Source organism: Sceloporus undulatus, chromosome 4 (genome assembly GCF_019175285.1).
Source record: "Sceloporus undulatus isolate JIND9_A2432 ecotype Alabama chromosome 4, SceUnd_v1.1, whole genome shotgun sequence".
Lineage (NCBI taxonomy): Eukaryota > Metazoa > Chordata > Lepidosauria > Squamata > Phrynosomatidae > Sceloporus > Sceloporus undulatus.
In genome coordinates this window covers 124,459,917-124,482,537 of record NC_056525.1, presented here as the reverse complement: position 1 = coordinate 124,482,537, position 22,621 = coordinate 124,459,917, and the positions used below count along the sequence as shown (strand labels likewise).

General features: G+C 42.3%; 1 protein-coding gene across 1 annotated transcript in view; it reads right to left on the bottom strand.

The window, feature by feature from the left end:
- The window catches only part of SEC16B (SEC16 homolog B, endoplasmic reticulum export factor), a 46,595-nt gene extending 23,978 nt beyond the window's left edge, over nucleotides 1–22,617 (bottom strand). The window contains exons 1-13 of the mRNA XM_042464358.1: nucleotides 22,613–22,617; nucleotides 20,143–20,293; nucleotides 19,441–19,588; nucleotides 18,409–18,566; nucleotides 16,484–16,545; nucleotides 15,170–15,305; nucleotides 13,829–14,059; nucleotides 12,958–13,055; nucleotides 12,762–12,843; nucleotides 9,737–9,854; nucleotides 7,413–7,524; nucleotides 5,725–5,830; nucleotides 2,799–2,939 (exon numbers count right to left, since the gene is read on the bottom strand). Coding sequence (XP_042320292.1) covers nucleotides 2,799–2,939; nucleotides 5,725–5,830; nucleotides 7,413–7,524; nucleotides 9,737–9,854; nucleotides 12,762–12,843; nucleotides 12,958–13,055; nucleotides 13,829–14,059; nucleotides 15,170–15,305; nucleotides 16,484–16,545; nucleotides 18,409–18,566; nucleotides 19,441–19,588; nucleotides 20,143–20,293; nucleotides 22,613–22,617 — 1,548 coding nt within the window. The remainder of the gene's footprint in view (nucleotides 1–2,798; nucleotides 2,940–5,724; nucleotides 5,831–7,412; nucleotides 7,525–9,736; nucleotides 9,855–12,761; nucleotides 12,844–12,957; nucleotides 13,056–13,828; nucleotides 14,060–15,169; nucleotides 15,306–16,483; nucleotides 16,546–18,408; nucleotides 18,567–19,440; nucleotides 19,589–20,142; nucleotides 20,294–22,612) is intronic.
- Nucleotides 22,618–22,621: the final 4 nt, after the last annotated feature.

The window sequence follows — 22,621 nt, the reverse complement described above, 5'->3', positions numbered from 1 at the left end:
TCTGTGCAAGAGAAGCATTTCCTGGTACTCACTAGAGCTGTTTTTCAAACTGAGGGGCTTGCAGACATTTGTGTTAATACATATATGAATCCATGAAACACAAATTAGGCAAATGTGATTATCATCAAATGAAACATTAGCGAGGAAATAGCAGCTTGGCTTATAACCAGCTCAGCTAATTTAAACCTCCATCACTTCTGTAATTTGTGTTATATTCTCCATCGATGGAGGAGTGGGTGGGTTGGATTTCTTCTAAATGTTTATACAGCTGAATCTCTTGTTAAGGAAAGGCAGAAGCTCTTGATTATGGTTTGACACATTCTCAGTTATCTTTGACCAGGTAAAGAAGCTGATTTTTAAGGTTCTTCCCAAAAAATAAAGATTGGCTATTTTGACACCTGCCATGGGAAATTTGAGACTGGATTTTTTTTATATCAACTCTATGTGAACCTGCTTTTGAAAAATATCAGGATATTCAACTGTGCAGGGGGATGCTAAAAGGAACTGGTAATTTATATCCCTTATATCAGACCCTTTCATTCTAGCTAGAAACATCCATATACATAAACAAGTTTGTGCAAACATGAAATACTTGCATCTAGACATCCTTTCCAGGCTTGAGAAATGCAAACATAAATCAAATATTTATTCAGATTTAAATCCAAGTCACAATTCAGGCTATCCTATGCCGCCACCAAACAGTAACACAAAGAAACCTCATAACAGAGATAAACTGCATCTGAAGAAGTGGGTTTATATCCACAGAAGCTAACATAAAAACAGGTTAGTCTTAAAGGTACTGCTACATTCCTCCTTCTTTTTCCGCTCCCCATCTCTTCCTTCTTTTTATGTTGAAAGAGATTAATATGCTACTTCTCTGAAAACAGAGAAACTAGTAGGGGAGAATTTCAGTATTCCTGACATTACTTAACAATCTTGAAAGCAGATATACTACAAAAGGGAATACTATTACAGTTGACCTAAAAGGATCTGAGGGTAGCTAATTTCTTCTAGGAAAAGTCTGCCCATCTTGGTGAATAACTTGCTTGTTCAGTACATTGCCAGTTTGGGAGAAATGTCTAAACTAAATGTGACTTTACCTCACAAACTGGCTGGATGTTGTAGTCTCCAAATGTAACTTTTCTAAGCTCAGTCATATTAAATCCATGGTTTGATATAGTAACAGCCACAAGGAGATGCCTGGCTTTACCACATCAGCCTACTATCCTAAAGCAATTACATTATTGAAACAAACGGGAAGATACCAGCAACATACTGGTTCAAAAACACTCACTATTATATCTTCTGCAATCACGCTATTTTGTCATCAGTTTGAAAACATTCATTTGCCTCTGTCCTTTGCTTCTCTCATAGTCCTCACTTTTTCCTATCTTGCTCTTTTCTTCCCCCTCCCCCACTCCACCCCCCCCTTTCCATTGGCCTTGCAAAATGGGTCTTTTCACCCCAATAAAGATTTGCAAAACAGGTCTTTCTACCCTAACCCACTCTCCAAAAAATTAAGCATTGGGAGGAGAAGCAGACACAGGTCCCATGCTGGGTGGGATGTTGGTGTGGTTGCAAAATATCCCTTGCTCTGTTGGAGGGCACAACTCTGCTGACAATCAGGGAGGAGAGGAGTGCAAAGTGATCAGCCCAAAGGGATGATGTGCTGGATTAACAAGGAGGGGTTTCCTTAATGGTGAGAAGTGAAACCAGAGCTAGCCTTTCCAGGACTCTTTCCTAATTTCTGGAGCAGCAGAAAATAAACTTGCTCCATCCTCAATATGACACCTCAAGTACTTAAAAAGAGCTATCATATCACCTCTTATGCTTCTCTTCTCCTGGCTAAAACATATCCAGCTCCCTAAATTACTCCTCACAAGGCTGGTTTCCAGACTAACATGATTCTTCTGGGTGAATCACCACTGCTGAGTTAAGTGTCAACATCTAGACTTTAGAATGAGGGGAAATATAGTTGCTGGGGAGGAAAATGTTCTCCACTCCGACACTGGAGCTATTCAGTTATTTAAGAGATTACAGTGACAAAACTCTTCTAAGAATGCCCAAGGGGAAATCAATTCACGATATCACAATCTGGGTGTTGGATGCTTTAGATTGTAGGAGATCTCTGCAGATAAAATTACTCAACCAGTATGAGATAATACATGTGTTTCATACAGTGTTGGGAATCATGCAGTCCTCCTTGAACTACAACTCCCAGCATTCTTCACCATACATTATGTCAACTATGGCTGCTGGAAGCAGAAGTCTAACAACATCTGAAAAGAAACACAATGCCAGCTTCTAAGGTTCTGCCCTGTTAAAATTACCCCAATCTTTGGCCAAATAAATTCCTAGCTTTGTTTGTTTCTTTTCAGCGTGGTGAAGATGGGTAAGGAAACACTGTATTCTAAGGCACCAGGTCACAATTTACAAAGTGGAAATTGAGGACAAACTCAATTAGAACCTAGGCTAAATAGTGGTAACAGATACAGGCAGTTATAGATCAACAACAGCAATGTTTCCCTCCATAAATCTGTCAAATATCCAGAACTACAAGTGTGCACTAGCCAACATGCCAACAAACACATACACTTTCCACAGCACAATGCAAAAATGTGAATACACCTTTTGGGGCCATTTCCACTGCCTATGTTTTCTTACAATTACATTATGAAAGGACATCTGAATCTCATTGCTAAATCCTCAGGAACTCCCTACATTTATTTAACAGTTCAGCTTGAAGAGATGGAAGTGGCTTTCTGTTTAGCTTCACTCATCCATCACCAAAGACTCACCTTGATGACTTGTTCCAGGAGGACAGGGTACATGTTCTGGCTCTGGGTAAGGAGTGCCATTCCAACCCCTTCACAGTAATGTAAGGCCTGGGCAGTGAGACCATAGTCCACAAGGTAAGAGGCATAAATCAATTTGTACACCTGTAAAAGAAAATTAGGATCTGTGGAATAAATACCTTCTACAGATGAGGAATAAGACGTGTGAAAACTTCTTTAATGACACATCCCAACAGCCCTCCATGAAGTTGGGCTTCACAATTAGCTATCTAACATTTGAAACAGCAGTACTCTAGTGGCAAAAAGGAATGAAAAAAGAAGTTCCTAGTATATATTTGGGAACAATAATACTGGCCTCTTCTTGTAGTGGAGATCACTTGGAACATGTATGACAAGGGTTTCTCAATGTGCAAACCTGATACATAAATGGTTGTGCATTGTTCAACTGATTTGTTAATTCTCAGTGGAAGATCAAAGAATCAACCATAACTGAGAAAAATTCTGAGTGAGTCTTGATTCTCTTCCATTTCATCCCAAATACCAAACTGAGAAATTTATCTTGAGAGAACAGTATGAGTTTGTAGCTACACCATAGAATTACATTGCTGTGCAAGTGGAAGTCACTGATTATGATCACCAGTGTGAATTGAAGTACAGTGGGCCCTTGGTATCTGCTGGTTCCAGGATTCCAGGTGGGCACCAAAATCCATGGAAGTTCAAGTCACATTAAATACAATGGCATAGTAAAATGGAGCTCCTTATATAAAATGGCAAAATCAAGGTTTGCTTTTTGGAATTTATCATTTTAAAAAAATATTTTCAAGCTGTGGATGCTTGAATCCATTAATATGGAGGGACGACTGTAAATTCAGATGACAGTAAGCCATGATGTGTGTATGTGTGTTCATTTGGGAGCCAGTTTTTTTCAAATTGTGTGTTGGGCTGGTTTTCAGGTTACTGTACTATGTCCATTCCAACATACAGTTTGAAAAAAACTGGCTCACAAATGAACACACACATCATGGCAAATGGGTAACCTAAACACCATTTTTGAACCACTACAACTCCCTGAATGTTCCAACATAAAGTAAAACAAAAATAAGCCACTATCGAAATTTGGTGATGCACTCTTGCAGCAACACAATATGCTGCCAAAATCTGTTGTGTGTTTCCTTCTTGTGCTTCAGGACTATTACACTACAGAAGTATGAAATGGTGAAGGGGAAAGCGCTCCCTTGGAAAGAGACAAAAACACTGTGACCGCAGCTGCCAGCAGCCAGCAAGAACCAACTGGCTCTGGGGAGGGGCAAAAGCATGGCCCTTGAGTGTTTCCGCATCCTGAAAAGTGGCCCTTGGCACAGTTGCCCATGTGTGTCATATATGATGCCGCCATGTATATCTCTCTGGTGTTATTTTATTATTTAATTTACTGTTGCTGGTTTGTTTCTTTTAGCCCAAAGCATTATTATTATTATTATTATTATTATTATTATTATTAAGTTTTGCACAACACTTTACATCAACATCAAAAGCAAGATAATACCTGCCTACAGCATACAATCTAAAATCACAAAGTGTAAAATTTTAAAATAAACGATTTATACATTAAAATAGCTCAAACTATAAACGATGGGAAGCAATACACACTTATTCTGAACTGTGCAGTCCTGGTTGCTACAGTCTTGCAGAGGAGATCCATTGTAATCCATAAGACATGAGTGGATAACTTCCAGAATCCACACTTGTCTTCCTCCTTCCACACTTCAGGGGGCTGAACCTCTCTCCATACATCCCAATTTTGTTTTATTGAAAATGCCTCCACACCCGGTAGGTATGGGGGGACAATTTCATTGTGTTTTCTCGCCTCCCACCACTCATGTGTCCTAGGCCCAGGAGCGGCCTTTTTCAGAATTGGAAGTGATCAGAAGGGTTCAAGGGGTATGTTTCAGTCAAACAAAAATGAAAAAAGTGGTGGGCAGGGGGTGGGGTGCATCCACAGTGGCACACCGTGTGTGGTCTACAGGCCAGAGTTCACCCACTCCACCCACAGCACATGGGTGTAGAATCTTTGGCAATGCAGATTACAATCCCCATGCCATGCTGCCTGTGGCTGATGAGAGCTGGAGTTCAATAACATACAAAGGACAAAGGTTCCCCCCCTCCACCCTTTTCTTATTGCAACAGGTAGCTCTGGATGGTTATCTAGAGTAGAAAAATGTCTAGAAGGAAATGGCATAAACAACACACACACACACCACTGCACCTGCTGTCCATCCAGCCACTGTCACCACTGCATGGAATTGCACCTTCCACAGCTGTTCTTTGACTTGAAAAGGTATGAAGCAAAAATTATGTGTGACTGATCATCAACTGTCATTTGAGCTTTTAAAATCCTGATAAAAGCATCATTCTGCCAGACAAGGGGTTAGATTTATTCTGCCCTTGAAATATGCAGGACTCATATTTTATCATTTTCTGTTTACTGTGTAAGTAAGTGGGTGTGATGCAAGCAGAAAATCTCAAGGACCACTGACAACACACCTGAATTTCAAGAAACACTATAATATTGGCACAAATGATTTGTATTTGCAGTCTGGGGCTGGCCCACAACATTTTGCTGCTTTGAGAGGGTGTTCAGGTGGTGGTCCCACATCTGTGGTGGAGGCCAAGACTTTTAACAGTCAGTTACCCTTTCCTTCCTTTATCTCTTCACCTATTCCCTGACAGTTGCCCCACTGGTATCATCTGAAGCAGGCTGCTTCGCACTACTGTATATAAAAGCTCTCTCCATATAGGAATCTCAGTATGACAAAACTTGAGAGTCCCTGTTCCAGAAAGCATTTACTGATACAGTCCATTTCACTGCACTGAGACACAGGACATGCACTGTTTCTTTAACTGCTGGTTTCACATAGAGGGTTCCTCTTACCTGGAAAGAGGGGATGAAAGCTTTGGGGCACTGAAGCAATTGGCAATATTCAAAAATCTCAGTCCTCTGGATACACTCTGTCCTTGCAAAGTGGGAGAATGACTGACTGGGTGGGAAAAGACAAGAGACTGTTAGGGATAGAACACAACTAAGAGTAAAACCAGAGTGGGGTGGTATTGATGCCGAGGCTCCCTTCCATCCCCTGACTGTCCTAAGTCTTGAAAGCTGAAACACAGTTGTCAGCAAAGGAGCCAGAGTAAATGACTTTCTAGTTAACCCTAACCACTACTCCACATTGGCTCCCAAATGCGTTATAGTTAGCTGAGCTTTAGCTACAGGAGATGAAGGTCAGGGCTAAAAACATCATGATGCCACAGAAGTTACTTTAAGTGTTAGTTACGTGTCTTGCTTGAAGATGCAAGAAGTGCTTGGCTCTGTAATACTAATAAGGAATGAACAACGTAAAGGTGAAATGAATCGTTAAAATCCTTTCCTTATTATCCAGCCAGAGTGTCATTAGCATAAGTAGAACTGTTGGCTCCTTAAATTGGATTTTTAACCTTAGCAATGCCTCTTACGGTGAATGAATAAATTGTTTGTGGCTACCATGCATCACCTTAAAGGGAAGCTGACTTCAATGGAGCATGTTGGAATCCAGAAACAAAAACCTGATCTCTTGCTCTGCTTTGTGGTATCACTCATTCATGTGCCAGCTCAGAATGCAAAGCACTGCCCTCCTTCCTGAAAACTGAAACTAACTGACCCACAAAATTCTCCTGACGATTTGCTATTTTTGATAATAAATATTCTCTAGCTTGATAAATATTTGATACTTAACTTCAGCACTTCACATCTGATTTTACCAGCAGTAAAATACCAAAGTGTCTGACAGATGATATGCAACAGCATTTAGTATTTGACTCTAAATAACATGTAAAAGTCAACATAGATGCACTAGATACCAATGTACAATATGCACTAACCAACCCATTTGACAGTATTTGACAGAAGACAAGAAATGGTGCTTTTTAAACAAAATTGCAGCTGGCTTGTAATTAAATATAGTATATTTTATATAAAATACATTCATTTACAGCCTGATCTTTTTTTTCTTCAGTGCTGTGCTACTGGAAAACTACATCACTTGCTAACTGTTACCCACACATTAAGGTCTTGTGGGAAGCACAAGAGCAGGCCAAAAAAAGATATTATATGATGACACATGTAAGCCTACAGCCAACTCATAGCTCTCTTCAGCTCATGAGCTCATGAGGGCTTAGGCAAGCACACCACTATTCCTCCCTGTGTGGGGCTTGTGCAATCTCAACACCCACCTCACACTACTCTAGAAGTACCACTGGACTGCATTACAGCACCACTGCAATACCAAGGTGATGTACATAAATTGCCAGTTGCATGTACACCATACCCTTTGATCTAGTCAGTTTAAGATGATATTATATGAGACCTCTCCTCCCCATTTTACCCTCACAACCACCCTTAGAGGTAAATGAGACAGAGAGAATGGGACTAGACCAAAATTCCCAAATAAGTTTTCACAACTCAATGAAGACCTGAAGGGGGATCTTCCAGTCCAATACTAGAACCACTACATCTTGGTTGCCTCAACCTTCCCCCAAGCAACCTTTAGATTTAGTTGGACCATCCTCTCCAAAGGCTCCACTCACCTCTGGCTACTACCCAGCAACACCATGCGATCTGTTTTAATTCCATAGTGTCCAAAGGGAACATTTGCCATCAGGTAACAGAAGTGAGCTGCTTCAATGGACCCTTTGGCAGCTGAATAGATAAAAGAGCAGCAAGTTATGCAATCATCAGGCCAAGAGAGCCTCTGCAGGAAGGAAGGGGAGGATTCATTGAGGAACCACAACATCTCAACACAACCTTCTCTGTAAAGTTAAAATTTATGCCAGACTTTTTCTCATTTAAATATGTGGACTCTTCATTTTTCACTTACTATTCTGCCATTTTCTCCATAGTTAAATGCAAGCATTAGACCATGAACATCCAAATCCAGTCCTCCAAGAAAGCAGATGTAGAGGCCAAGACAGCAAAAGAAGACGCAAGATAAGGATGTAGCACTTCTTGATCTCATCAACTTTTTTATTCAGTGTTCTGGCTGCAAAGGGGTTGTAACAGCAATGACTGGCCTTCCTCCATTCCTTGAGCTTTTGCTAAGCAAAACTAACGCCTTGTGTAGGAGAAGAATGGACATAGGATTGTTGTGTGGAGGAAGTGCTCCAACCAGTGCCAGTTTTGCTAGAAGAAGACAGGAGTCCAGAAAGCAGGGTGCTAGATTCAGCATTTAGATTTACACTGTGCTCCTGCTCTTTCTGCTTAACCATGCCTTAGCTCCTGCCATAGACATTATGGCCTGGTACAGACCACCCAAAAAGGACAGTCTGCTGGTACCCTGGTTTGCTCTGCCAGGAAGCCGCAGCGGACAAACCACGCGGCTTCCTCATTGAGCAAAAAGAACCCGCAAAAAGCAGGTTCTTTTTGCAGTGCCATAATGATGCTGCAGTGTGCCAATGGTGCACTCGCAATGTCATTATGGTGCCGCGACGTGCAGACACTAGGCATTTGTCGCGTCAAAATGGGGGCACCCATCTGTACAGGGCACCAGCATTTTGATGTACGGAAGACATGCTAGGGTTGTGGGGCGTCTGTAAGCGACGCCCCAAGGCAACCCTAGCACGTCATCAAGACGTGCCACGAGGCCCGTCTGTACCAGGTCTATGAGTCTGCCTGCTTCAAAAGCCCCATGATCCAGATATGTCGGTCCTCCCAAGGAAGTGAAATTACACATAATGAAGTTTTTGAATGAGGAATAGGTTAGATCAACTAAGGCACAGGCTCTCTATCTGCCTGGGGTGGAAGGACTTGCATGGCTATCATCACCCCAGTTCCTGCTGCCACCGTTCTGCAGAGATGTCCTCCCAAGGCACCTGGCTCTGAGGAAGACATTTGAAGAGCCGCAGCAGCTTCTTTTTCTGCTCCATAACTACTGCTCACCCTCTGTTTCACTCTAAGAACCTAGGCTTCTGCAAAAAAACCTGGCTACCATCTGTCTTACTCTGGAATATTAACATGGAGTGAAAGAGAGTGGGCAGCTATTCCAGAACAGACTGGTCCACTATTCCCCTACTATAGAATTCACCATGGGTTGAGTGGAGTAGGGCTGGTTGGGATCTCCAGAGCACTTGCCATTTTGCTTCCACACTCCAGTGAACCACCAGTGAGTGACACACCTGGTGACACACCTGGTGGAAATTAGTCACCTCATCTTCACTGCTGCTTGAGACAGAGAATTCACCCTAACTCAAGAGAAGGCAGATCCTGCTTTTGACCCTGCATGGGTGCTTTTATTAAAGCAAATAGAAACCATAATGCAATAAATTGGGACTGTGGCACAGAGGGAGAAGAAGACTTTAAGGCCCCCTCATATCACAGTCACAGTTTGACTCCTCATCCAACTACCATCACCATGCTGGCTAGTGTTTGTTTGTTTGTTTGTTTGTTTGTTTTTAGGGAAAAGTCACAGCCACTCACATGACAAACATCATATTTGGCCTGGCCCTGGGTTTTTGGGGCTGAAAAGTAGCTCTTATGTTAAGAGAGCAGAATGGTTGCCACTATTCTATGGTTGCTTACTGGACAAAGAATGGGAGCAGCTGGATTTACAGGAGAAGCCCTGACAATTAGAATAGGAGGCTCAACAGCCACTGCCCATCCTCTATTTTGCTATGAGCATCCAGGCTTCTGCAGAGCTTACCCACCTTCTGTCTTGTTCTGAGGGATTCATGTAGAGTGAAATTCTCTTCCTCGGGCAGCAGAAAAGAGGTGACAAATTGTTTTTCCCACCTGCTACAACCAAGCGAAACAACCACAGGAGAAAAGTGGCCATGTTGTTCCCAAGTAAAAGAGCTGGAGATAAGGGTGTGGTCCTCTTTTTCTCCATGAGTTATGTTGCCTTTAAAAATCTCCTCACCCAATGTATCTCCCATGGTGACAATAGCCCTGGGATTCAACTCCTTGCCTCCTACTTGATTGGACAGGATAACAGCCAAGTGGAGCCTCCAGTCACCCCATTTCTCATCTCCACAGCACTGTAGTAGAAGAGGGAAGGGTCAAAGAAAAATGGAAAAATGAGGCAAAACATGCAATAAAAACTGTAATACTTTAAACTTTACCTCTGCTGACAGATGCAGGTCTCAGAGGGAAGAAATCTGCACGTGTGGGAAGAAATCAGACAGATATCTTCATATGATATTGGTTGACAATTGCCTTACTTAAGTTCATAAATTCAGCAGAAGACGTTCAACAGAGTTCCCCTGAAAATCAGCAGAAGCCTATGGCCTCAAAAATACCTCTACAATATTGACATGTCTGCTTCCACGTTACCATCCAACAGAACAACCACTACATGGAATGGCATCAACATCTTGTCATCAATCTTCTGCCTTATTGAGCCTTTCCTCAGCAGCCTTGGCCCTACCACCAGAGAGGATGGAGAGGCCAGCAGATTCAGAATTATGCTGGGAGACCCTGGGGTCAGGCACAGCTATTTTTTTCCCTCAGACAAGGCAAATCAAGCAGTGAAGCCTGCACATGATCAAGAAGGGGGCAATAACAAGAAGCACAACCAGAACAGAAAACATCCCCTGCTGATCTCAGTACCCATGCCCAGATTTTTTCCACTTGGACTATGTCCAAATCAGAGAAGCGGTTATCCAGCCCAAGCAGCTCAGCCTTATGTTCTGTTTTATGCATAGCAAGCAGCAGCAGATACAACAGATGCAAGGGGACTTTGGTTCTCCACATTTTCTGGACCACAGCCTCCAATTTTAACTGCCTGATGCCCCCTGTAGGCCATACCCACATATCCTGGCTATCAAATTCCTCTGTATGTGGCCATACATCAGCCTGAATGGCAACCAGAAGAGACATTCTTCAGGCTAATAGAAAGATGAAAACAGAGGTATTTGTGTGAGGTGTTTCACCTATTTTTGAGTTGTTTGGGTGAAATTTTCAGGCACAAGATTGTCTGAAAATCATATTGAATTTTTTGAGTAATCTGGGGGGTTGGAAGACTTTAAGGATCTGGCAGGAGGCCATTTATGGCCCACAGGTAGACTTCACCTAATCCTACTGTAGCCCACACTGCCTAAGGCTTCTCAGAGTTGAAGTGCTAAACAATTCCAGCTTGAATGGGCTAGCCACCAGATGCCATTTTGATACAAGCCATACCAGATCTTTATTATCATGAAGAACTGACAGTAAAGAGAGACAAAATGAATGTGTAGACCCATAGGGGTACCAGTACTGGGTCTACACACCCGTTTTGTCCCTCTTTTTTTATCAGTGCTTCATGTACTCCTTTGTACACAAAATGAGATAGAATCCCTACAGTATATGAACAGCTTTCTTCTTATTGGCCCCGCCACAAAGAATGAAGATGGAGTTAACAAACATAATGCATTCTGATCCAGAGCACCCTGTGAAACTGGAACCTACCATCTTTGAGACTGTGTGAGACTGTGCCAGGGATGCAGTCACAAGATCTGTGTTAAACCACAATACCAGTTAATGGATGAACTGATACAATGGGATTTTATCACTTCATATAAATGTTACTCTTAATCACTTCAAGAGGTTTGGCTAGCAAGTGGTCCACCTGTCTAAGATGGGGGGAGGGATTAACAATCCCCTTCCCACAAGCCTGTTTTCAAGTGTGATTTGCCCTTACACACTCATCCATTGACTTGGTTCTGATTTTGTCTCTCAGTTACGCTTCACATCTTTCAGACATCCTTCCCTCCTCACAGTACTAGAAATCACCATATTCTGACTCAGCAAAACAGAATTCTAGACTCCAGCCCTTGAACAACTGTGTCTAGGTACCCTTGGATATAAAATGGCAGGCTGGTTCTCATATGCTAGGAGTGAAGTGGAGGTTCTTTGAGGTGGAAACTAAGTTGACACCCCTCATATGCCCTCCATTGATCAAATAATTTATGATGACATGGCCATCCTCACCCCCAATATCATTTGTTCCCTGGGACTTTGTTTTGTCCAGCCTGTCTCCTCCCTCCTAAAAGAGGAAAGGTGTATGATGTGTGATGCCATCCTGACCCAGACATTGACTATAGGAATGTTCCTGTAATTGGTGCCTGGGTCAGGAAGTAGATTGCTTTGCTCTAGATTTCCCTGGCCAGGACAATGCTGCCAGCTAACTGGGATAACATTTCCAGATGAGGCAATGTTGCCATTGGCAATGTAGATGGCCAGAGCAGGCAATCTATTCCAGCATGTACTGTATAGCACAGAATAACACATATACTTTTCAATGCCTTGAATTACATACCAAAATAATTAAACACCTCCATCCAGCAGACTTACAGTCTACGTCCTTCTAATAAGCCACAGAAGGGTCAAAGCAAAGGGGTGCCCTAGAAGAAAACAAATCTGGCCTCCCAATTTCCTAGAATAATGGAGACCAGGGTTTAATTCCCCACTCTGCCATGGAAACCCATTGGGTGACATTGAGTGAGTCACATACTCCCAGCCCCAGAAATGCTGTGATAGGGTCGCCATAAGTTGGAAATGACTTAAAGGCACACAACAACAACAAACAGAAGTATCTGCCTTCATCAGGAGCTGGTTTCAGTAGACTGCTAAAGCCTTACATCAGAGATTCTAGCAAACAGAACAGGGACCAAGGACCTTATTCTCTGTACCACCATGGCAACTAAACAGAGTTGCTGGCCTGCTCTCTGCTGCTCATTGGAAAACCATCACTGCAGATGGCCAGAGTTGCCAGTTCAGCTAATACAGGGGCCAACATGCTGGCACCTGATCCTATCAAGCTACTTTTTGTGGTTTGGCTTCTTGGCTTCAGCTGGCTGTAGTCTGTCTATCTCTCTTGCCTGTCTGCTGGCGTCCTCCAGGTCCCCTGACCTGACAGAGTTGCTTGCCACAGCTACTGCACCAGAAGCTGTATCTGAATTCAGTACCTGAGATGCTTGAGGTATCCTTCCAGACATGAGCTGGAAAAGTGTCTGCAGAGGATCATTGAAGGCCAGTGTGCTAGTAAACCTATGATAAGACAGGGGGGGAAACATTTTTAGTAGATATGAAAAGCACTGAAATGCTGAAAACAGAGGACAGATCATGAAGGAGTGGTCATTTCTGGCAATGGGTTCTACCCACCCACTCAGGACCCAGCTGTAGGTCCTCAGGTCCATCTTGCTTGACAGAAAGAGAGCATGGCCCCACAGTTGGTTTCTCATGGCCCAATCCAGAGCTTCCTGCAAGCAAGCAAGCACCAATAAGAAGCCATTTTCTAGCTTTCCATCCCATGCCCTCCACTCTCTTCTGTCACACCCCAGTATGAGGAAGAAATGCAGCTCAGGGATGGTAATGGCAGATTTTGTTCTTAACCACCCTCACTGAATTCCATTGACCATGTTGCACCTGGGGCATGGGCTTCAGTGATGGAAGAGGTGGTTAAGAATAAGACTGGTGAAAAAGACTGAAATCTCCATACCCTCGTCTTCATATGAAAAGATGAAACTGCCTCAGGCTAAGTCACACCACTCATCCACCTAGCCCAATATTGTCTATTCTGACAAAATACAAATAGCCACCCATATTCTCAGGCAGATGTCTTTCCCAGCTCTGCAACCTGAAATACTTTTCATAAAATATCAAAGTGCAAGCTGGGACCTCCTGCATGCAAAGCTTGGTCCTTTTGTCCAAAATGGAGAGGGCTTTGACTAGTACAGTATTTAGTTGCATTCATGAAGTACTTTCAGCAAGCCTTACAAGTAACACTTTAAAGCACAGCTCCACCTAAATGTATTTTGCTCAGATTTCATCTGAGAAGAACATTCTGAATTCTAAATGCTGTAGTTAATTTTATGATAGTTCTCTCGCTCTGTATCTTTCTATAGCATGCACACACACTCAAACACACACACACACATGTACTCACCTGATGCTAGAATGACTGTGTTTGTTTGTTTGTTTGTTTGTGTGCATGCAAAAAGAGCACTGTGGAAGGCATGATCCTTCAGCTTACTTTCTTTCTGCCATAGTAGAGAAGTTGGGTGAACTTTTCCACTTTTTGCTGTGGTGTGCCAGCACTTGGAATGATCTCCCCTGTGAGAAGATCTGTCGCCCCGCAGCCCTGCACTGACCACTCTTCATCTGTCAGGTTGATCAGATTGGCCACTGGCTCTTGTCTCTTGTATCTCTCCCGGTGCTTGCAGTCTTGCATCAGCAGCTCAGCTATATCTGATCCTACCATAGACTATGGAGGCAACAGAGGAAATAGCACAGCAATTTATTGCATCTAAAGTGTGGAATGGATTGCAGACATCCCACACTATATGCATTCACTTGGATAGAAACCAAACATTAAACACATGTAACTGGGAGCAGGTTCTACTGGCCTCAGTAGGACTTCCTTCTAAGTAGATATGCATACAACTGCATCTTTATTTTCTTAGTTAATGCACAGCATCAATTCACAAAGAAATGTTACTTTCTTAATGGTTTCTATTGCAATTTATTTATTTGCACAATGTTTAAGGGTCTTGATGTGAAAAAACAGGATTAATTATGTGGACAGATATTTGGCCTCTCCTAAGCTCAGATTCAAAGCAGCTCATAACAAAATCAAAAAACAAGTACATATACTCCCACTTTCCTCCTTTGTCTTCATCTTAACTAAGACTGCATCTGCATTGCAGAAATAATCCAGTTTGACACCACTTTAACTACCATGGCTCAATGCTATGGAATAATGGGAATTGTAGTTTCTTGTGGCACCAGAGCACTCCAACAGAGCAGGCTAAATGTCTCACAAAACTACAATTCCCACACATATCCCAGTTTTCATCTGTAAGATATTGGAGGGTATGGTACATTTTTTAACTAATTTAATTAATTTTAAAACTATGGCACGCATGAATTAATTCAAGGCTAGTTAAAGCATAGTTTGTGAGCTGCGTGATTCCTCTCCAGGTTCAGTCTCTATGCTACCCAACACCCTAATTCCTATTTTTTAAACTTAAAAAAAAATCTTCAATCCTCCATGGAGTGCAAAAGGCAATTTCATACGGCTCTTGGCTGACCTTACCATTTATCCAGAATATTTAGGAAAAACAGTTTACTATAAGAACACAGATAGGAGCCAATCCCCTGAGATACTCTCCTGCACAAAACTGTCCAACATGAATGGTGCTGGACAAGTAAAAGTGCAGTATGGGCCCAGTCCACAGGAACAGGTCTGCGGAAGATTTCAGACCAAGAAGTCTAAGCAAAGTGAAGTCTAAGCAAGGGAAATATTACACCACAAGGGACCCAAGGCTCTCACAATCTGCTATTTACAAAAATATACCCAGGAAGAGATACATACACCATTCTGTCGGCAAAGAAGGAGAAGCAGTTTCCAAAGCAAGGCAGAATCTCTGCCAAGGTTGGATGCCAGGTTCCAGCCCGGGGCTGCTCTGCGTTGGCAAAAAGTCATCACATCCATCTTGTGCAGATCCTCCCTGGAAAAGGGAGAAAATTAGATTATGGGCAGAAGAATAATGCTTCGCACTCACCATTTACCTGAGCAGTGAGAACTTCCAGGGACAATGTTACTTTCTGGACAAGATAGCAGTAGAGACCTAAGGGGTCTTTGTCAATAAAGAAAATATTACAAGTATGCAAGCAAGGCAAAGTAAATGCAAGCACACAGAAATAATCAGCCTGCATCAGGTTCCCCAGACAGCAATTTGTGAATCTCACCCCAGGCTACACCATAGTTTTCAGCTCACTGAAAAGCTCTCTGTCACTCTCTCTCAATCTCTCTCTCTCTCTCTCTCACACACACACACACAATCTTCCCTGTCTTCCTCACCCTCACCTCCCTTTCCTATCTAAACTGAAACACCAAATTGCCTCTAATTATTTCTCAGCTTCTTCCATCCAGCTGGATGACTGTCACCTGCTCTGATGGGTATTTCATTCCAAAAGCTGGATAGCTGATCCCTAGCTATTAGGAGACCATTTCCTGTCATCAGCTCCCTTTGATGGAACATCAGCCAATCACCCTGGACTATTAGCTGGGAATCAGCTTTAAGAAGAGTGTTCTGTCTGCAACCGTAACACTAACTCCCTGACATACCAGTAATTTCTCCAGGATTGTGGAATGCAAAAACAAACCATTTGCAAACCCTAGCTGCTTTGTATAGGAAGACCAAACAACCATGACACTTCATGAGATAGCAAAGAAATGTCTATATTTCGTTCCCCCTTTCACTACTATTATGAATTATTATTCCCAAATGATTTTACATCGTCCTCATATTCTGACTCTACTGTTAAAAGAGACCTAAATGGAAGGCACTCTCCTTAGCTCAAAGTATTTTGGTACCAGAGACAGATAATCCAACTGGCATGCTTCCACTTAATAACACTGGAAGTTTTTTTTCGGTACAATTCTCAACAAAATGGCAAACACAACATAGGAGCAGTCTTGTGATAGTATGGCACTACCTCAGAAGAATTTCCTGGTGGATTGTGCCCCAGCATCAGATCCACCTGCCACTATCTACCATTCTGTCATCCTTCCGAACACACTGCTGTCCAGAGCAGATGCCTCAGTTTGCTTGATACCAAGCCTGCATTTAGGCAATGCTGAAATATGATATCTTATCACTATATTCCTCCAGAGGTCCTGTACCTGATTAGAGGTCCTGGAAAGGCTCTCATTGCCTCTTGCTCAGGCGTGTCATGTAAAATCACCTATGAAATAGGGAGGGATGTGGTGAGTGGGAGCCTGATAATACTTACCTGCACTCAGCATGCAGACCAGATTGATCGTGAGATATGTACAAGTTATTTTAGTCATCTGGAGTTGCAAGCCCTTCAAATACCTTCTTGCACTGCTTGTGCTGTCTTCCATAGGATACTGTGCTTTGCATTATATAGACCAACCAGGAGGGAGGACAGCTTGGTAGATGGTTTTCCCTGGGGTATCTTAATGGGAATGAAGATGGAACGGGCAACCATGAAATAACTAGACAAGAACCTAAAGTGTAAAGATATAGAGCAGAGCACTAAAGACAGAATTGTCCAAGTCATTATATTCCCCATCATCATGTACAGGTGCAAGAGCTGGACAAAGAAGAAAGCCAATAGAAAGAAAATCAACTTATTTGAAATGTGGTACTGGACAAGAGTGCTGAGGATACCATGGACAGCCAGAAAGAGAAACAAGTGAGTCCTTGGGTCAAATCAAGCCTGAACTCTCCCTGGAAGCAAAGACGATGATACTGAGGTTATAGTACTGTGGTACTGTAGTATCTTAAGAAGACAGGACTAGAAAAGATGATAATGCTAGGAAACATAGAAGGTAGTAGAAAAAGAGGAAGGCCACAGGCCAGATGGGTGGACTCAATGAGGGAGGTCACAGGTCTGAATTTGCGGGATTTAAGCAGATCAGTAGAGAACAGGGGGTCTTGGAGATGTCTCATCCACAGGGTCGCCATGATTTGGGGCCAACCCAAGAACAGTTCAGAACAACAAAAATTTTAATATTTAAATATCTTTCTCTTAAATTCATTGAGTGGTGATTCTCCTTGTGTGCTCCTGGCCATCCAACTGGGGTCTCCTTGCATAGACAAAGCAATAAAGAACTCCCTGTCTCTCTCTGTAGGAAAAAAAACTGTGGAAAGACATCAGGAAGGAGGCCTAAGGATATCAGGAGAGGGGTTTGGATCTGGTGCCGTTAAATTCACCAGATCAGTCTCCCAGGCGGGCAAACCAGCCCCCAGGACCAGAATAGCCATATAACCACATTATTTGGCTTAATTGCATCAGTAAATCCACTCACAAATGTGATACATTTTCTAAATGTTCAAAGTACTCACACATATTATTTCAACATCATAGCCCTGAAAAGTACACCAGCAATATCATTCTGTTTATAAAATAGAGCTGAGGCTGAAAGATCTTGGTTTGCTTAGGGCTGCTTTCTAAATGCATAGCAAAGGACAGATTTGGGCTTTCTGGCTCATAGTTTTTTCCCCTTATCTCCTACAGTAGTCATTTCATAGAGAGGTTCCTGAATATAGACTTTGTTTGTGCTTGCCAAATCCTACATTCTTTCTTTTCTAAGATCATATTTCAAGTGTTTATGATGGTGATGCATGCAACAAAAACAAAACAAAACTGTCCCACACTGGATGTTTCTGTCAAATGGTCAGAAAGGAGAGATTCTCTAGTGGATGTTTTCAAATAAACGTGCCATCTGCTGACAAGAAATGACTGAAAATGCTAACAGACGTAAGAGACATCCCCATCACTGTGGATAAAGGACCTCATATAACACAGCTCTTGACTGACTGGGATCACAAGTAACAAATGAGAGTGAGAAGGCAAGGAAAAAAGAATGAAACTAATAAATTGGGACAGAAAGAACAGCCAAGCAACACCACTGTTCTGATTTCTTATGGTAGGAATCAGAACTCAGAAGAGCTACATTTCTGGACTATAACTCAGTGAATTCCCCATTTTGTGGTCATACAAAAAGCAACTTTCCAAAATGCTGGTGTGTGTGTGTGCGTGTGTGTGTGTATCACTTCCAAGGGACAAGTTAATTGTTACCTCCAGGCTGTGTATTTCCACAAGGGCAGGCTGCCCCTCTGCTGGATAATTAGGACATCCTCGGATGAGCTGCCCCCCAGCTCCAAAGCAAACAGGTACATGGGGGAGGGAAAACTTCTGGGGTGCCACAGGGTGCACAGCAGCTAATGAGTCTTCTGCTAAATGACAAGCAAAGAAATCCTTTGTGACTAGTCAGTATCTTAAGCCAGGGTCATTCCTGGACTAGATTATAAGCATAAATCTCCCAAAGGTTTCCCTATGATCACAGTAATTCAGAAGCAGGCAATCAACAACAACAAGGGTCCAAGGATAGCCAGCCAATGAAACAAAAATAGGCTCAACTGCAACTATAGTGAGCAAAAACAAGTGGACTGCTTAATAAAAGAAGAGTTTGGCTATGTTCAGATATTTACTGGGCGGGGAAGGAATGAATGTGGCACCCCTTTCTCATAAGCACCTAAAAAGCAATGTGTGATGCAGGCACTCTGTAAGGAAGCAGGAACACAAGCCTGTCGCTTTCACTCATTTCTTCAAACTCAAATTGAGTAGCAGGTTTTACTTATCAGAAGTTTTTGGGTACAGGCCTCCAAGTGTAGTGATTACAACACATGAATATGGATCAGTGGTGAGAACCATGTGGCCTTCCAGGAGTTGTTGGACTGCAATTCTGAGCATTGCCAGTGGTGAAGAATGTAGGGAGCATGCAGAGCCACAACAATTCCCATCCCGGCCTTAGAAGTACAGTGGTGCATGTTGCCTTCATGCAAAGACCACTACTATTCCATAAGGTGTGAACTGAGCCTTTGCTTTATATAACCTCCTAAACGACACTTGGGGCCAAACTAAAGATATAGCTATATCTGCATGCATTTAAATGCAGAACCACTGAAAGATAAAAAGAACAGAAAGAGATATAATTTTAAAAGGCAAAAAATGTGTGTGAAGAGTTATGCAGAGAGGACTGCCTCCTGAGAAACGGCTTATCTTCCCTATCTTCCTCATCCCAGAGGTTAATGGCTTTGAATACTTCACCTCCTTGAATTGGGCTCCAGTCCTTTGAAGGAGCTGCTTCATAATGGTTGGAGGAATCACTGATGTACTGGCTAAGCTCATAGGTACTGGAGCTGAGGCCTGAGTCCTTATACTGTTGAAGGAGGTTTGGCTCCTCAACAAATGGAACCTGTATAGGGAAACAAAGGTGAGAACAGGAGGAATACATGAGAGAGGAAGCTGGTCGGGATCAAGGTAAAACAAAATGAATCACATATGCTTTTGCATCTAAGCAAAAGTGGATATTCCCAGGGCACATCCATTTATATGAGATAAATTGAGTTTCTTCCCTGAGACTACTGAGGGCAAAATAGACACTTATGCATTATCCAAAAGGGGAAATGCATCACCAAAGAAGGGTTTTTTATGTCTGCATACACTAACATAGAAATAATTAATATAACTGCAATAGAAATAACTAATATAATAAAATGAATAGAAATGCACAATATAGATTGTGATCAGATGAACTGCACACAGATGTGCAGGTCATCTGTTCATGGACAAGTTCAAACCCTTTCTCTCCTTTCTTATGGATTTTTAACTTGTACCAGCCATCCCTTGAAATAGATCATGGTGCCCTATTAAGTAGGACCCATGGCCACTTCAGCTAAGAAATGCTCACAAGACAGCTGGAATAAGGGCAGAATAAAAGATACCCTGAACATGTTGCAAAGTTGATACCTCATGTACTGGAATCGTGGCATTCTCCAGAAAGTTTCCTTGGAAGTCATTCTGAATCTGGTATGGTTGCAAATGAGAACTGTAGTTAATCTCAGAGGAGTCATTTTTCTTTAACCCATAACTGTCTTCATAGGAAACATGCTGCTTAGATCTGCAGAAGAAAAAGGTTTAGATTAAAGCCTGTTGGGCACATCTTCTCAGAGACATTATCACAGAAAAGATGTACTCAAGAGAAAGCATGACATTTGATTTTGCACTCAACTGCCTATTGCTTTCCTTGCTGGAATGTGAATAGATTAGGAGTCTGCCCTAGGTATCCATTTCCTCCTGAAATGTGTACCATAATCTGGACAGGACTAAGGAGTTTATCACATGGAGCCTTACCATGGACAAAAGATTCCTGGAGTGTTCCTGAAGCATGAAAGTGAGATAGCGTGTTATTCAAAAAATGGCTGGTCCACGAACGTTTCTTCGACGGGAGAGATGCAGGATGCTTCAATGACGTTTTAGAAGTGTGACACGCTATCACACCTTCATGCTTCGCCAAACCAAAACAACTACTAATTTTGACAACAAGGAAGCTGTCCTGTGAATTTGCCCAGGGAATTTGCCCAGTGAAAAGGTTGGGATTTCCTCTTCTGAAGTAAGGGGCCATAAGTAGCCTGCACCGTAGCCCTTCAAAATTATCAGGATCATATCATGATCTACCTATGGATTAAAATCAGTGGGAACTGCATGCCTGCCATAATTACATAGAAAATGTAGGAAATGGTACTGGGTGCAGATTTCACTTTCCTGAGAATTTAAAGGTCTATTTTCCCTGCACTAATAAAAGTGATGCCTACAAAGAGATGCTTGAAAATGCATAGGCAATGATATCTCCTACAAAAAGCATTAGTGAACAAAATTTCCTAGTGGTCAAAGAGAGCCGCTGCAGTGCCCCCACAGCTCCTTCCTGTTCCCTTGACTAGAAAAAGTACTGTAGGTGCAATTACAGATCTGCTGTGGTTTGGTTCCAGGACCCCCATAGATACAGTGGACCCTTGTTATCCGCTGGATTTTGGTTCCAAGATCCCCCATTGATAACAAAATCATGGATGCTCAAGTCCCATTAAATATAATGACATAGCAAAATGGTGTCCCTTATAAAAAATGGAAAATCAAGGTTTGATATTTGATACTTTTTTTTGAACTTTTTCAAACCGTGGCTGCTTGAATCGTGTATAAAAAATCCGTGTATAAGAAGGGCCGACTGTACTAAAATTTGTGAATGCCTAAATCTAATTATATAAAGTGGCATAGTAAAATTGGGTCACAAAATCAAAGTTTGCTTTTGGGGGCAGAGGGAATACGAATATTTTCAAGACAAGGATAGTTCAATCCATGGATACCGAATCTGTGGATGCAAAATCTGTGAATGTGAGGGGCCGACTGTATGTAAAATATGGGAAATGGTAAGTCTTGGCAAAACTGAACTTGCTGCAGAATTACAATTGTCACTGTTGTTCGGATTAGAACAGGCAGAACTGAGTTCTTATCCCATCCTATTCACCATTGCTCTAGCTCCGATGTAGGAGTGTAGTTTTGCTGTTGTATGCCTTCAAGTCATTTTTGATTTATGGTAACTCTAAGGCGAACCTACAATAGAGTTTTCTTGACAAAATTTGTTCAGAGTGGGTTTGCCTTTGCCTTCCTCTGAGACGAAGGGCCCAAACAGACAGGCCAAAATAAAGCAGCTTCAGGTCACTTTAGGAGTATGCTGTTTAAATGCTGCATGTGTCTTAAGAGGCTGGAAGCCACATGAAAGCCATGCTCCAGTCCTAAGGACTAGAGCGCAACTTTGGCACAGCCTCTGGCCTCCTAAGATGTGTGTGTCATTTAAACAGCATACCTCCAAAGTGACCCGAAGCAGCTATATTTTGGCCTGTCTGTTCAAGCCCTAAGAGAGGGTGACTTGCCCAAGGTCAGTGGCTTTCCATGGCTGAACAGGGATTCAAATCCTGTTCTCCAGAGTCCAGTTTTCAAACTACTATGCCACACTGTAGTTGTGTAGTTACAGGCCCTCTTCCTGGTACCAAACCTGATCACTACTGTTGTAAAAAAAATTAGAGCAAAAAAGTTACTGCTTATTGTTAGGAGGCCACATATGAATTGAAAGGTAGACAAGTGACTGCATCCTGGAAATGCAGTTTGGAAAAGCCCCCAAAACATGAAGTGAGGGAATACTGGAGGGATACTGAAGGAAATGTGAGGCTCTTGAGCCATTGGATAGACCATGAGCCAATACCCATTAAATACATCAGATGACAGATTAGGAAGAAATCTCTAAGAGAGAGTGGGCAACTTCTAACCCATCAGATGCAGTTGGGCTTCACTTCCCATCAATTCTCACTGGTGGCTTTTCTGGCCAGGGCAGATGAAAATTGCAGTTCTGTAACATTTTGTGTTTCCTGCCTCCTCAAATTCTTACCTCATTGGT